The sequence below is a fragment of the Heloderma suspectum genome, chromosome 2 (assembly GCF_057233095.1).
Source record: "Heloderma suspectum isolate Gila_16-S chromosome 2, 16-S_ref, whole genome shotgun sequence".
Classification (NCBI taxonomy): domain Eukaryota; kingdom Metazoa; phylum Chordata; class Lepidosauria; order Squamata; family Helodermatidae; genus Heloderma; species Heloderma suspectum.
This window is the reverse complement of record NC_139459.1, coordinates 158,384,536-158,401,325: the sequence shown is the minus strand read 5'-3', so window position 1 is coordinate 158,401,325 and position 16,790 is coordinate 158,384,536. Positions and strand designations below refer to the sequence as shown.

Sequence of the window (16,790 nt, the reverse complement as noted above, 5' to 3'; positions counted from 1 at the left end):
TCCTCCTCACAAAAACCGTGTGAGGTAGGTTAAGGTCAGAGTCAGTGAATTGCCCAAAGTCACCCAGTGAGCTTCATGGCCGAGTGGGCAGATCTCCCAGGTTCCAGTCCAACACTCTGACCACTACACAACACTGTCTTTATGAACAAGTCGAAAAGCAGTGGTCCCAATACAGATCCCTGCTATCTAAAAAGCTATCTAAAAGTGCAATATGTTTGAAAATATATTTTAAAACTTAAGCAGGAAAACAGTGAATACCCTTTTAAGTTGTTAAACAAATGAAATTACGCCACATGAGAAGTCTTAAGATATGAATGGTTTATAAAGAAAATTAAATGCAGAAGAACATCATATACAGGAATAAAATGTGAAACATGCAACGATTACAATTCATTATACCAATAACAATTATTTAAACAATACTAAATTGAATTTTTAAAAAAGAAATTCCATTCCACCAACTACAATACAAAGGGAATAGGAAAATATATATGGTTTTCAGTGCCAAAACTGTGTGACTGAGTATTTATTTTATTTTTTTCTGTAAACTGCTCTTTCTCCCTCAATCTTTAACCAATCTTCCTGAAATTTTCAGGTTATGTAAAATAGACATTTCTGTCTGATACCTGTGATTTTCAAGAGGACTGGTGAAACTGTTTTGATTCTATTAAAGTTAGAATAACCCACCCCCCTTATTGTCATTTAACATGGAGGAATCCTTTTTGACAGATCGCCTTATCTATTGGAGGCACTACTGTGCCTCCAAGAATAACCTTAGAATCCCCCCACACACTCAAGCCCCTCTCAACTTTCACTAACTCTCTGGCATACTGTTAACCCTATCTTACCTGGATCACATTTAACAATATAAAGACATATATAACAAAACAGGCAGTTACCAAATACAGAAGTAAGATCTTGAAGAATTGTATTATCTCCAGCATTTGCCAGAGTCAGCATTAATTTTTTATATATATTTGGAACAAAGTGGTATACCACCAACTTACATTTTATTTGATGATTGCACTTATAGAAAGAGTAGCTTTTATTTTCTGTGTATACTTCATTCCCTCTTACAGTGAACCACCAGAGTTGGTTGAGTGCTGATGGGATTGGAGCCATAATGGGGCTACTGAGGAATAAAACAGAATATCAGCATGCTTAGGTGAACCCTGAGAAGTATAAAACTTTTTTAAAAAATCTCACAAAGGGCAAGAACCCAGTCCCACCCCTGCAGCACAAAACAGCCTGATGAGGCCTACGCATGCTCAGTGGCCTCCAAGAGCCACAGAATGTTGTATGTCAGTTGGAAAAGAAAAACTGTAGAGGAGGAGTGAATTGGCCTTGTTGAGCCCTGTATCATTTATAGTATCCCGGAGGAGGATAGGACATGGCTTATAGCATCCTGAACAGGAGCACTCCTGTTAGGGATGAGGCTACACGGCAATACTTGGTTGTAGGCTTTATCCATCTCCAAATCAATATGTCAACTATACACTCCTTTCATGGTTGTGAATCATCTCTACACCTTTCTAGGAACTGCTTTTGTAGTGTGCGTCCTAATAAGTGAAAACAATGGTTAACTATGTTTGATTTTGTTTTGCTCTTATTTCAGCTGTCAAGCTGGACAAACTGATCCTTGACTTTGACATTTAACAGATTGGGCAAACCAGGTGTTGACTGCTACTGTGAACATGAAAGTGGTGCTGCAGTTCTGCAACTTCAGTTTTTAATTAATGAGGTAAGGGCATATTTATACAGATTTATGGTGCAGTCAGCAACACTTGGATTACTGTGTGCAGTTCGCTTAAAGAATATTGTACAACTGGAAAAGGTGCAAAAAAGGGCAATTAAAATGGTCAGGGGGCTGAAACACCTCCCCTACAAGGAAAAGCTACAATGTTTGGGAAGATTTAGGGAGCAATCCTATGGCCTCTAGGCAGCGGCTAGACTGCCATAGGATATACCGCTTTCTGGGAACCAACCTCAGAGCCCGCGTTCCGAGGTCGGTTCCCAGAGAACCAACCTCCCCTGAATTCCACGCTGCCTTGGAGGCAGCGTGGAAGAGCCCCATCCTCCACGCTCGCAAGACGAGTGTGGAACGGCCAGAAAGGGGCGTGGCTGGGGGCATTCCGCGGTGGGGAGAGCATAACTGCCTGTATGACACATCCTATGTGCGTACAGAAGCCTCCCTCCCCTCTCCGTGCTCCCGTGGCTAGACAGCTGCAATCGGCTGTTTAGCTGAAAAAGCAGGGCAGGAGAAGCCCGGAGGGAACGATCCCCTCCATGCTTCTCCTGCCCTGCTTTTTCGGCAAGAACATTAAAAACAGTAAAACAGTGACATAATTTAAAAGGCTAAATTGAAAAGACAAGTCTTCACATCTTTTCTAAAAGCCAGGAGAGTGGGGGCTAATTGTAGTTCTTAAGGGAGCGCACTCAGTTTTTTTGGAGGGAGTTTTTTGGCAGCTTGGGACCAACACAGAAGAAACCCTTTCATGCAGGCCCAACAAATGAGGCTCTGCAGTAATGGTGCCTTCAAGAGGGCCTCTCCTGGAGATCTTAACAACTGGCCAGGTTCATAACCAGACAGGTGGTCCCTTAGATAGCCAGCTCCTAGGGACCTAAGCCATTTAGGGCTTTAAAGGTTAACCAACACCTTAAATTTAGTCCAAAGGGCAATTGACAACCAATGCAGGTCCTTCAAGACAGATGTAATATGGCTCCAATCCCATGCACTGGTTAGCAGCTTAGCTGCTGCATTTTGCACCAATTGAAGCTTCCAGATATTCTTCAGGGATAGCCACGTGTAGAGCACATTGCAGTAGACTAAACATGATATAACCAAGGCATGGATAACTTACCAAGTCAGACTGACTCGGAAGGGATCACACAGCTGGCGTACCAGGAGTAATTGTGCAAATGCACTCCTTGCCACTGCTGCCACCCGAAGGTCCAGGAACAGCATAGGATCAAGGAGCACTCCCAAGCTACAGGGGGAGTACAGCCCCTTCCAGAACAGGTTGAATCCAAATTCCCAAATCAGGCTTTCTACTGATGAAACAAGACCTCCGTCTTGTCTGGGGGCATCTCTACACCAGCCTAAAATCCTGCATTTAAAACGGGGCTTTCTGCTTCCGTTTTAAATGCAGGATCACAACAACTCACTTTTCCCCCCGCACCATTTTCCCCCTTCTCTTCTCCCCATATCTGAGTCTTCTATCAATGAGATCTATCTTTCATTGATCTCGCTCCTCTTGACGCTTTTCCTCTTTTCACAGAGGGAACTCAAGTGGAACACAACGGGGTAATTTGATAGCTAATCATCTGTGATCTATTTAAAAATGGGACAAAGGGCATTTAGCGCAGGAGACACCTTGGAGGTTCACGGCGTCATGTAAAGAACAAGCAAACTTTCGTGAAGGAGCAATCTCAATCACAGCATAAAAGCTCCGTGTGAAGAAAGCCTGGGTTTATCCTCAGCTCGTTCACCCTCATCCAGCCAGTTTTTGAACCCTCCTTTTCTTCAAGGGTTTTGACTGCTTCCTTGGTGTTAGGTGACAAAGAGCAATATTGGTGATTCTCATCAGCATATTAGTGGTACTTTACTCCAAAGCTCCAAATGACCTCTCCCAGCCATTTCATGTAAATGTTAAAAAACATGGGTGTGAGGGAGTGGCGGGGCTCGCTATGTCTTACCCAGAATCCTGCAGGCCCATCACAGCATTGCCAGGGTGCCCCTCACCCTTCCAGATGCTGGGCTCGAGGACAGCGGCTATACCAGGGCAGCAGCAAGCAGCGGCAGTCCAAAGGAATAGCAACGCCAGCGGGCACATGCTCAAGTCTTGTGCTAATCACTGTGATAAGATTCTCCTGGAAGAGGGTGATGGTGGGGGAAGCGGGCAGATGCTGGATAAAAAGCAGGAGAAAGCGAGGTGGAGAAGAGATATGGAGAAGAACATATCTCCTGCTGTTGGAGACCCCGACAGCAGGAGAGAGAGAGATGCAAGCCAGGAGTAAGGAACAGCGTTTTACCTGGGAAACGCCAAACTTCGCTCCTCAGGGGCTGCCTAATCTATTGGGGAGAGAAGAGGTCTACCCCCTTCCTCCATTGCCCCTTTAAGAGCAATCTCCAAAAAAGGCTGCAGTGGACTTTCCTGCTCAAGGCTGGAGGAGTCAGTGTTTCCCCCAGGAAAGGTACTGGGATGCAACAACAGAGAAAGATTTAGCAGCTGTGGGTGCTGGGGGATTATTTATCTGCCTGGCGTCAGTCCCTGCCGTAGGTGAAGGTGGAGAGAATTCTAATGAATGAGCGATTCCGCAATTACTTTACTTTCTGTTTGAAGACTACCAGTGTTGTAACTAGGAGAGACTTTCTTCTTACATTTTCAATTAAAGCATATTTCTAGCTGCTGTGTCTCTGATGGAGTCAATGGACCAAGGAGGTTTTGAGGTGCCTTTGCCCCCAGACCCGCGCACAATGGGGGACAGGCCAAAGGCCATGGAGTCTAATAGTAATCCCCTAGCACCACTTTCTGGACATGTCCCAACAGAAAGGACCAGAACCAGTGCAAAACAGCATCCCCAAGGCTCTGCCAGACAGTCCAGAAAGATACCGTGGTTGATGGTATTGAAAGCTGCCAAGAGGTCCAGAAGAACTAATAGAGTTGTGTTGCTCCCATCCAGTCCCTAGCTTAGATCATCCACCAAGGTGACTAGAGCAGTCTCAGCCCCATATCCTAATTGAATTGGGTCCAGATAATCAGTTTCATCCAGATGCATCTGGAGTTGAAACACCACCTTAGCTAAGCATGGTACATTTGAGTCTGGTCTGTAGTTAGATCTCCTGGGTTAAGGGAAAGTTTCTTTAACAAAGATGTTATTACTGCCTCTTTTAAGCAAGAGGGGGGAAACCCTCCGGCAAAGAGGTATCAGTTCCCTCAGTCATGGCATCAGTCCCACCTTGGTTGATTTATTCATCCATCCAAGAAGGGCAAGATTGGAGTACACAGGTACTCACCCCTTCATACCCAGTTCACATCCCCTGATGTAGAAGCTGGAAAGGATCCAAAACAACTGGACAAGCAGTTACATCATATGACCTGCCCCAATATTGAGTCCAGGTCAAGGTGAGTACGAGGAACTTAATCCACAAAGAGTGAAGCAAATTGTTCACAGTGAGCCACCAACTGCCCTGGCTCACCCTCGCCAATATCTTGGGAAAAAAGACATTGCACGGTACAAAAAAGCATTGCCAGTCTATTCTGTGTGGATGCAATGGTGGCAGTAAGCCTTCTTTGCTACCCTCACTGCCTTGAGTGCCATTTCCTTGGTAGAAATCACCCTCGTTAGCTCAGGAAGGAAGACTGTCGAGCAGCAGGGTAGATTACCATCAGAATCAACAGAATCCCTACATTGTGCCAGCCACAGCAGCACACACTCAAAATTAGCAGAATGCTCGATGGAGCATCTGGTTAGTGAGATAGAATTCCTGTAGACGGCTGCCACTCCACCTCCCTGCTCCTCAGCCCTACCCTACTGGACCATGGAATAACCTGGCAGGCAGAGATGGATGTGACACACTCCCCCTCTTCCTTCACGCAAGTTTCTGTGATACATGCCAGGTCAGCATCTTCATCTAGAATTAAATCCTAATTAAGTCATGTTTTCCCAATAACTGACCCAGTGTTAAAGAGCACTCCCTTTAGGCTAAGAGGACTACATTTGTTGTCATTGTGGCGTACCCTCCTTTCCCCTACAATAGCCATGTTAGAATCTCCCACTGCTAGTTATTACTTGAATAGTTGCTCACAGCCTGCTCCCATTTCCCCACTCTCAAAAATCTCACTACAGCAGCATTAATTGTTGTTGTTGTTCAGTCGTTAAGTCGTGTTAACTTAACGACTGTAGCAATGTAGCAATTAATGATTTTTATATCTACATTTATGAGGAAGATTGATCTGTAGTTGGAACATAGTTTGGGGTCCTGGCTTTGGTGGTAAAGCCATGTACATGCCACTCCAGGGCCTTGATCAGTGAGTACTTAAGTGTCAAGGTATGTGCACTCTTTGTGACCCCATGGATCATAGCAGGCCAGGCCTTCCTGTCCTCCGCTCTCTCTAGGAGTGTGCTCAAGTTCATATTCATTGCATTGGTGATGCTATCTAGCCATCTCATCCTCTGCTGTCCCCTTCTCCTTTTGCCTTCAATCTTTCCCAGCATCAGGGTCTTTTCCAGGGAGTTTTCTCTTCGCATTAGGTGGCCAAAATATTTGAGCTTCAGTTTCAGTATCTGTCCTTCCAATGAGCAGTCAGGATTGACTTCCTTTAGGATGGACTGATTTGACCTCCTTGCAGTCCAGGGGACTCGTAAGGGTCTTCTCCAGCACCACAGTTGGAAAGCATCAATTCTTCGGCGCTCAGCCTTCCTTATAGTCCAGCTCTCACTAGGGATGTACGAAAGTTCCGCCACGGATCTCGGGGAGGCCGAATGCCAGTGCATTCGGCCCCCCGAAATCGGTGGTGGAACGGCCCGCGCCCCCCCCAGGACAGGACTTAGCTTGGGCAGATCTTCACGGCGGTGGCTCCGGCGGCAGCTCCAGCGGCGGTTCGGTGGCTGCGGCAGCCAGTCTTCCGACCGGCTGCTGCCACCACCACTTCCAGTTTAAAAAAAACAAAAAAACATGATAGGCTATGTAAAGATTTACGTAGCCTGTCACGGCTGACTTAAAAAAACAACAAAAACACACGCGTACGCAAATGGCGGCGGCCATGGCCGCCGCCATTTGCGTTCCTTATTTTGGCACGTCTTAGTCTACGTAAACATTTACATAGACTAAGACGGCGAAAATAAGGGGAACGCAAATAGCGTAGGCGCTACGCTATTTGTGTTCCCCTTGTTTTCGCCGTCTTAGTCTACGTAAATGTTTACGTAGACTAAGACGTGCCAAAATAAGGAACGCAAATGGCCGCCGCCATTTGTGTACGCGCGTTTTTTGTTTAAATCAGCCGTGATAGGCTATGTAAACATTTACGTAGCCTATCACGGCTGACTACAGGGATGCAAACCGCCGCTGTTTGCGTCGCTGCTAGCCAGAGGCCGGATGTCCGGCTGATGGTGGAGCCGGCCGGCGGCTCTGCAGAATCGCTGCGGAGCACAGCCAGCCGGCCAGGATTCCGGGGGGGGGGGGGAGAAATGGAGCGCCTCCCCCCCCGGCAAGAATTCCGGGGGAAGGGCGGAACGCCTCCCCTGCCATCAGCGTAATCCCCGAAAGGTAAGTGATTTTCGTACATCCCTAGCTCTCACAGCCATACATTACTACTGGGGAAACCATAGCTTTGATTGTAAGGACCTTTGTCAGCAAGGTGATGTCTCTGCTTCTTACTATGCTGTCTAGGTTTGCCATAGCTTTCCTCCCAAGGAGCAAGCATCTTTTAATTTCATGGCTACAGTCACCGTCTGCGGTGATCTTGGAGCCCAAGAAAATAAAATCTGTCACAGCTTCCATTTCTTCCCCTTCTATATGCCAGGAAGTGATGGGGCCAGATGCCATGATGTTAGTTTTTATAATGTTGAGTTTCAAACCAGCTTTTGCACTCTCCACTTTCACCCTCAACAAGAGGCTCTTTGGATCCTCTTCACTTTCTGCCATTAGCATTAATACCTCCTTAAAATCCAAGTTCTATGTGTCCCAAGCAGTACTTCAAGCCCCCACAGACTCCACTCCCGCACACAGCCCGCCACCAAGGGCATAGAATCATAGAATAGTAGGATTGGAAGGGGCCTACAAGGCCATCGAGTCCAACCCCCTGCTCAATGCAGGAATCCAAGGCAGAGCATCCCTGACAGATGGCTGTCCAGCCTCGTCTTGAACGCCTCCAGTGTGGGAGAGCCCACCACCTCCCCAGGTAATTGGTTCCATTGTCGTATTGCTCTTACAGTCAGGAAGTTTTTCCTGATGTTCAGCTGGAATCTGGCTTCCTGTAACTTGAGCCCATTATTCCGTGTCCTGCACTCTGGGATGATCAAGAAGAGATCCTGGCCTTCCTCTCTGACAACCTTTCAAGTACTTGAAGAGTGCTATCATATCTCCCCTCAGTCTTCTCTTCTCCAGGCTAAACATGCCCAGTTCTTTCAGTCTCTCTTCATAGGACTTTGTATCCAGTCCTCTGATCATCTTTGTTGCCCTCCTCTGAACCTTCTCCTGTTTGTCTGCATCCTTCTTAAAGTGTGGTGCCCAGAACTGGACACAGTACTCCAGATGAGGTCTAACCAGTGCTGAGTAGAGGGGAACTGGTACTTCCCAGGATTTGGAAGTGATGCTTCTATGAATGCAGCCCAAAAGAGCATTTGCCTTTTTTGCAGCCACATCACATCATTGGCTCATATTCAGCTTGTGATCGACAACAATTCCAAGATCTTTCTCGCTTGTCGTGTTGTTGAGCCATGTATCCCCCATTTTGTAACTGTGCATTTGGTTTCTTTTTCCTAGGTGCAGAACTTGGCATTTATCCCTATTAAATGTCATTCTGTTGTTTTCTGCCCAGCGCTCCAGTCTATCCAGATCACTTTGAATTTTGTTTCTGTCTTCCAAGGTATTAGCTATCCCGCCCAATTTTGTGTCATCTGCAAATGTGATCAGCATTCCCTGCACTTCCTCCTCCAAGTCATTAATAAAAATGTTGAAGAGCACTGGGCCCCGGACTGAGCCCTGCGGTACCCTGCTCGTTACCTCTCCCCAGTTTGAGAAGGTCCCATTGATAAGCACTCTTTGAGTCCGATTCTGTAGCCAGATGTGGATCCACCGGATCGTTGTTTCATCTAGCCCACTTCAAGCTAGTTTGCTCCTCAGGATATCATGGGGCACTTTGTCGAAAGCTTTGCTGAAGTAAAGGTGTATAATGTCTACAGCATTCCCACGGTCAACAAGGGAGTTTATTTGATCAAAAAATGAGATCAGATTTGTCTGGCAGGACTTGTTTTTGACAAATCCATGTTGGCTTCGAGTAATCACGGCATTGTTGTCAAGGTGCTTCCAGATTGATTGCTTTATGATCTGCTCCAGAATTTTCCCAGGGATTGATGTCAGACTGACTGGTCTGTAGCTCCCAGGTTCCTCCTTTTTACCCTTTTTGAAGATAGGGACAACGTTAGCCCTCCTCCAGTCATCTGGCACTTCCCCCGTCCTCCATGATTTCTCAAAGAGAATAGACAGCGGTTCTGAGAGTTCTTCTGCCAGTTCCTTTCTTACTCTAGGATGCAGTTCATCTGGCCCTGGAGAGCTGAACTCATTCAAAGTCATGAGGTGTTCCTTGACCATGTGCCTAGCAGTGACTCTCTGGGTCCTAGTGATGGTTCAGTGAGGCTGGGGCTGCTGGAAAATGGCTGAGTCACTGCTAGGCATCTCTAGGAAGTAGAAACTCTGGGCAGCCAGATCTCCTGCAGCTGGTTCCCCAGGCAAGCAAGCTGGTAAAAACTCACTGTCAGTCCCAGAGCAGCTGGCCTTCCTTCTTCCCCTCTCGCTACTGGAGTGGCTGCTGCTGTTGCTCCTATGCCAAGGTATTTAAAGCAATCAGTCTTCCAGATAAATGGCCAGTTGCTGAATAGTAACTGCCTAATTGGCATGGCTCCAGGTTTAGTCCAGTTTAATTTGTAACCATAAAGGCCTCCAAAATCATCTATTTTTGTAATGAGCCTAGGTACACTAACATGTAACATCATCCACATACAGCATGAGTTTATGTTTGTGTCTCTCACTTTGATGTCTGAGGTCGTCAAATTACACATGCTCAAGTACAATGTTAAAAAGAAGTGAGGAAAGACTGCATCTTTGTCTAGTTTCACGGAGAAGTGATTTAGGTGCTTTATATAATGTCTGAATCCAAGAGAAATTGATAAGGGAAGTCATGTTTGTGCATGAGGGCACTCCAGTTGACCCAACTAAAGGTCTCCCCTGCATCCAGTGATAGAATTTGCATTGGAAAATGCCTCTGATCTGTTGCAGACATAATGTAGAATAAGCAGAGGTGGCTGGCCCCCTGCTTCCCAGGCACAAATCCCACCTGAGTGGGGTGTAAAATAATGGATATGTATTTATTGAGACAGTTGGTCAATGTAGCAATTAATGATTTTTATATCTACATTTATGAGGAAGATTGATCTGTAGTTGGAACATAGTTTGGGGTCCTGGCTTTGGTGGTAAAGCCATGTACATGCCACTCTAGGGCCTTGATCAGTGAGTACTTAAGTGTCAAGGTATGTGCAAAAGTAAGTGAACCCCTGGTTGTATCAGCTCAATTAAAGGGAATAATTAGAATCAGATGTTTAAGTAATTAGGTAGTACTTGATCCTTATGAGGTCCCATGAGCTTACCTTTTAGTAAAAAAAGAAGAAAAAAGCCCAGCTATGTCTTTTTAAAAAGATAGACTCCCAAATAGGTAAACTCCTTAAGAGGTGAACATGTAGTTTTACCCTCAGATAATTTGAGAGGGGTGAGGTAGATCTTCAGGGGTAAGTTTTTGAGGCCCCACCCTATCAAAGGGTCAGAAACTTTGTGAGTTTGGTCTTCACCATACGGTTGTGTGGAAACGTGTCATGCCAGGATCAGAAGACATCTCTGAGGACCTCAGAAAAGTAGTTATTGCTGCGCAGCAGTTTAGAAAGGGTTACAAAACAATTTCTAAGGATTTGGGGCTCCACCAATCCACTGTCAGACAGATAGTCTACAAATGGAGAAGGCTCAAGACCACAGCCACTCTTCTCAGGAGTGGTCATCCTACTGAAATCTCTCTAAGGACAAACCGGTGCGTCTTCCATGAAGTCAAAAAGAATCCCAGAGTAACATCCAAGGATCTGCAGGCCACTCTTGCCTTGACTAATGTGAGTGTTCATATCTCAATGATCAGAAAAAGACTGAACAAGTATTGAGTTCATTGGAGGACAGCCAGGAGGAAACACTGCTCTCTAAAAAGAACATTGTTGCCTGTCTGAAATTTGCTAAAGATCACATAGATGATCCCCAAACTTCTGGAATAATGTTCTCTGGACAGACGAGTCAAAGGTAGAACTTTTTGGCCTCAATGAGAAACGTTATGTTTGGTGAAAAACAAACACCGACTTCAAACAGAAGAACCTCATCCCAACTGTAAAGCGTGGTGGTGGGAATTTGAGGGTTTGGGCCTGCTTTGCTGTCTCAGGACCTGGATAGTTTGCTATCATTGATGCAACCATGACTTCTGCTGTGTATTAGAAGATTGTAGAGGAGAATGTCAGGCCATTTGTCCATGAGCTGAAGCTGAAGCGAAAGTGGGTCATGCGGCAAGGTAATGATCCTAAACATACAAGTAGATCTACAAAATAATGGCTGCAGAAGAAGAAATAGCATGTTTTAGAATGGCCTAGTCAAAGTCCGGACCTAAACCCCATTGAAATGTTGTGGCAGGACCTGAAGCGAGCTGTTCAAGCAAGGAAGCCCTCAAACGTCACTGAGTTGAAACAGTTCTGTAAGAAGGAATGGGCCAAAATTCCCCAAAACCGATGGGAAAGACTGACCAACAGTTACAGGAAACGCTTACTTGAAATCATTGCTGCTCAAGGGGGTGCTACCAGGTACTGAATCTAAAGTGTAATGTTTGTGTGTAATTTGTTTAATCAGGTTATCTGTTGTTCTTCATCTAGGACTATGGGGTTAGATTAAGGTCTAATAACATTTTATGTCAGATATGTGGCAATCCTAAGGGATTCACAAACCTTTTCTCGCCACAGTATATGTCCGAGTCGAAGCGGGCACGGGAGTATCAGTGCACACCTCTAATATATCGATATGGGGTGGGTACTTGCATGCACATACGCGTGTATACATACATACACTAGAAGTGTGCACTGACCCCCCCTTCAACTCAGACACTGATTCAGCAATTTGGAAAACATCTTGCTACTGCTTGAACCAATTTGGACCGAGTCTACCTCAGCTCAGTACCAAACGCAGGTCTAGGTTTGGAAAACTAAGTCTTCATACTTTCTGTTGACTACCATAGGAAATAAAAACACACACTGTAACATTTTTGTCTTGATGAGAACTGGATGATAGTTGCAGGCATCTTTGCCCCTTAGGAGGGGATTACACCTGCCCAATGTCAGAAAAATAGGTGCAGGATTTTCTGCGCTATGTGCCTTTATATTCTGATTTTCTTTTAAAGGGAACTGCCGATATCTATTTTATTCCATAGAATCATAGAATAGTAGGGTTGGAAGGGGCCTACGAGACCATCGAGTCCAACCCCCTGCTCGATGCAGGAATCCAAGGCAGAGCATCCCTGACAGATGGCTGTCCAGGCTCATCTTGAATGCCTCCAGTGTGGGAGAGCCCACTACCTCCCTAGGTAATTGGTTCCATTGTCATAATCCTCTAATAGTCAGGAAGTTTCTCCTGATGTTCAGCCGGAATCTGGCTTCCTGTAACTTGAGCCCATTATTCCGTGTCCTGCACTCTGGGATGATCGAGAAGAGATGCTGGCCTTCCTCTCTGTGACAACCTTTCAAGTACTTGAAGAGCACTATCATATCTCCCCTCAGTCTTTTTCTCAAGGCCAAACATTCCCAGTTCTTTCAGTCTCTCCTCATAGGGCTTTGTTTCCAGTCCCCTGATCACCTTGGTTGCCCTCCTCTCGAGCTTGTCTGCATCCTTCTTAAAGTGTGGTGCCCCGAACTGGACACAGTACTTCAGATGAGGCCTAACCAGTGCTGAGTAGAGGGGAACTAGTACTTCCCAGGACTTGGAAGCTATGCTTCTATTAATACAGCCCAACAGAGCATTTGCCTTTTTGGCAGCCACATCACATTGTTGGCTCATATTCAGCTTGTGATCTACCACAATTCCAAGATCCTTCTTGCTTGTAATGTTGTTGAGCCACGTATCCCCCATCTTGTAACTGTGCATTTGGTTTCTTTTTCCTCGGTGCAGAACTTGGTATTTATCCCTATTAAATGTCATTCTGTTGTTTTCTGCCCAGCGCTCCAGTCTATCCAGATCACTTTGAATTTTGTTTCTGTCTTTCACAGTATTAGCTATCCCTCCCAATTTTGTGTCATCTGCAAATTTAATCAGCATTCTCTTCGCCTCTTCCTCCAAGTCATTAATAAAAATATTGAAGAGCACTGGGCCCAGGACTGAGCCCTGCGGTACCTCTCCCCAATTTGAGAAGGTCCCATTGATAAGCCCTCTTTGAGTCTGATTCTGTAGCCAACTGTGGATCCACCGGATCGTTGTTTCATCTAGCCCACTTTGAGCTAGTTTGCTCCTCAGGGTATCATGGGGCACTTTGTCGAAAGCTTTGCTGAAGTCGAGGTATATTGTGTCCACAGCATTCCCACAGTCCACCAGGGAGGTTACTTGATCAAAAAATGAGATCAGGTTCGTCTGGCAGGATTTGTATTTGACAAATCCTTGTTAGCTTCGAGTAATCACTGCATTGTTCTCAAGGTGCTTCCAGATGGATTGCTTTATGATCTGCTCCAGAATTTTCCCAGGGATTGATGTCAGACTGACTGGTCTGTAGTTCCCAGGTTCCTCCTTTTTACCCTTTTTGAAGATAGGGACAACATTAGCCCTCCAGTCATCTGGCACTTCACCGGTCTGCCATGATTTCTCAAAGAGAATAGACAGTGGTTCTGAGAGTTCTTCTGCCAGTTCCTTGATTACTCTAGGGTGCAGTTCATCTGGCCCTGGAGATTTGAACTCATACAAAGTAAGTAGGTGTTCCTTGACCATATGCCTGTCGATCTCAAGCTGCAATCCTGCCCCTTCAGCCTGTACTTCGCCTTTGCCAGAGGGGTCATAGACCCTCTTTTGGGAGAAGACTGAGCCCAAGTAGGAATTGAGCACTTCTGCCTTTTCTTTGTCATCTGTTATCATTTTGCCATCCTTATTTAATAGCTGAACCACCATTTCTTTCCTCTGTCTTTTACTATGCACGTAGCTGAAGAAAGCTGTTTTGTTGCTTTTAGCATCCCTCGCTAACCTCCACTCCTTCTCAGCTTTAGCCTTCCTGACGCTATCCCTGCAATTCTGTGCTTCCTGCCTGTACTCTTCCTTTGTTGCTTGGCCTTCTCTCCACTTCCTATATGTGTACTTTTTTGTTTCTAGGTAATCTCTAAGCTTTTTGTGAAGACACATTGGCTTCGTCTGTTGTCTTCTGCCTTTTTTTCTTGTTGGAATTGTTTGTAATTGTGCCTTTAGCCTTTTTTTAAAAACTCCCACCCATCTTGGACTCCTTCTCTTGTTAGAGTTGCTCGCCTTCGGACCTGACTTATCATTGTTCTGAGTTTATTAAAATTGGCTTTCCTAAGATCCAGGGTACGCGTTTGGCTACACTTGGCTTTTGCTTCCTTTAGAACCAAGAACTCAAGTAGAACATGGTTGCTTTCCCCCAGAGTTCCTGTAACTGCTACTTTCTCCACTAAGTCATCTCTGTTTGTTAGGATTAAGTCAAGGATAGCCAATCCTCTAGTTCCTTCCTCTACTGTCTGTAGGAGGAAGTTATCCACCACACAAGTCAGGAATTTCCTGGAAGGGCCATGTTTTGCAGAATTTGTCTCCCAACAAATATCGGGGAAATTGAAATCCCCCATTACTACTACATCATGGTTCCGTGAAACACTGGCTATTTGCTTTTCAAAAGTTTCATCCTTGTCTTCTCCTTGATTGGGTGGCCGGTAGTAGACTCCGACCACCAGGTTCCTTTTATTCTTTGCTGCATTTATTTTAACCCAGATGCTCTCGATGAGGCTACCAAGCTCATCCTCCTGTATTTCTGTGCAGAGATATGTATTTTTCACATATAATGCAACCTCACTTCCCTTTCTGTTCCTGCTGTTCTTTTTGAACAAGTTATATCCTTCAATTGCTGTATTCCAGTCATGAGAGTCATCCCAGCAAGTCTCAGTTACACCTATCAAGTCATAATTTCCCTCCTGTATTAAGAGTTCAAGTTTGTTCTGTTTGTTTCCCATACTCTGGGCATTAGTATATAGATATCGAAGACCATGTGCTTCATAGTCTGGCTTTCTTCCTACATGTGTCTGAAGACTATTATTGGGCGCTATTAGAGCTGTTCTCTCCGTTGCGGTGCATGAGCCTTCATCCATTGTTACCCCCAACTTTACATCTCCCTTCCCCACAGGATTCAGTTTAAAGCCTTCCTGATAAAGTTCTTTATGCTGTGGCCAAACATTCTTCCCATCCTTTGTGAGGTGCAACCCGTCCCTTGCCAACAGTCCATCTTCCAGGAAGTATAGTCCGTGGTCCCAGAATCCAAATCTCTCTCATCAGCACCACCTTCATAGTCAGTCATTTACCTGGAGTATTTTTCTTTCTATCCTTCTTCTGACTACTGGAAAGATGGATGAGAAAACTGTCTGGGCCCCAAAGTTCACGAGTTTCCTTCTCAAAGCTTCAAAGTCTGCAGCTTTGTAGCTTCGCTTGGCAGTATCATATGTTCCCACATGGATGAGAAGAAAGGGATACCTGTCAGCTTGCTTTATGAGTGCAGGCTTCATTCACATCTCTAATCCGTCCTCCCGGGAGACAGCATACCTGGCGAATCCACGGGTCTTCGCGACATACTTGGGTTTCAATCCCATGCAGCAAGGAGTCTCCCACTACTACTACTACTCTTCTTATTGTTGTAGGCCTTGGTTTCATCACCTCTGCTTGACTGACCTTCAACCTCTTGCTCGTTGTCATGCAGGTTCCCCTGTAATTCTTCCTCTGCAGGCTGTCCTCCAGTCTCATCCTCAAGTACCTGGAAACAGTTCCCTAGTTCCACTGCCCCCACTGGTGTAAAGTGGCTTCTAGTTCTTCTGCTCCTAAGTGTCACCCTTTTCCAAGGAGTATCCTCTACTTCATTTCTCCTATGTCAGCATTTCCCTCTTCTGCCTAGATGAAAATTTCAGATATTATATAGAATAGATGAAAATTTCAGGATTCGTTGCTCCATTAGAGGAGATTGTGTCTGCTAAATTGCAGAATGATAGCCCCAGGAGTTTTAGAGCAAGGGTAGCCTTGGCACTTTGAGGGTCTCCAAAAGAGGACATACTTATCTCCCTATGTTCCTTGTGGACCATTGTTCTGAAAATTACAGAGAGCCTAGAGGTTTCCCTAAGTAAGAAATCAGCAAACTTTCAGAAGGATAGGTGCATGTCATGGTCCCATTCTTGCCCTCCTTGAAAGCACGATGATGGGAGACCATGGTAAAAATGTGTCCTAGTATTAGAAAAGATGGGCTCATTGACTACACTCCCTCCCTCCTCCTGCAGCTCTTGGCAAAGCTAAAGGAAAATATGTTATTTTGAGACATAAAGGTGGCCCAGTTCTGCACATCCCATATGTGCATGCAAATTTAGAATTACGGGAATTTATTTACGTTTCACCCATGTTGGCATCAGGGGAACATGGGTGGGAAAGTGCCTTTGCACTCACGTCCTGCTTGTGGATTTCCCATGGGCAGCCGGTTTGCCACCGGGTGAACAGAATGCTGGACTAGATGGACCTTGATCTGATGCAGCATGGCTCTTCTTAGGTTCTTAAATATAGCGTGCCTCTGGGCATATGTAGAATGCTTTTCTTTCACCACTGAGCGCTTACATTCTCCCCCTACCAATTCTATTCCCCTCCATGCAACCATCCCTCCTCTTTCTAGCATCCTTCAGCAACTCTGCATAAAAGCAGATGTCTTCATAAAAATAGATGTGTCCTCTACTTCCTCCTTGTTATTCACAAGCTCTCATTGTATCTT

At 45.4% G+C, this 16,790-nt stretch overlaps 1 protein-coding gene across 1 annotated transcript in view; it reads left to right on the top strand.

The window, feature by feature from the left end:
• Positions 1-16,790, top strand: part of STXBP5L (syntaxin binding protein 5L) — a 285,752-nt gene that overhangs the window by 33,529 nt on the left and 235,433 nt on the right. Inside the window, exon 3 of the mRNA XM_084835365.1 lies at positions 1,660-1,741. Coding sequence (XP_084691491.1) covers positions 1,660-1,741 — 82 coding nt within the window. The remainder of the gene's footprint in view (positions 1-1,659; positions 1,742-16,790) is intronic.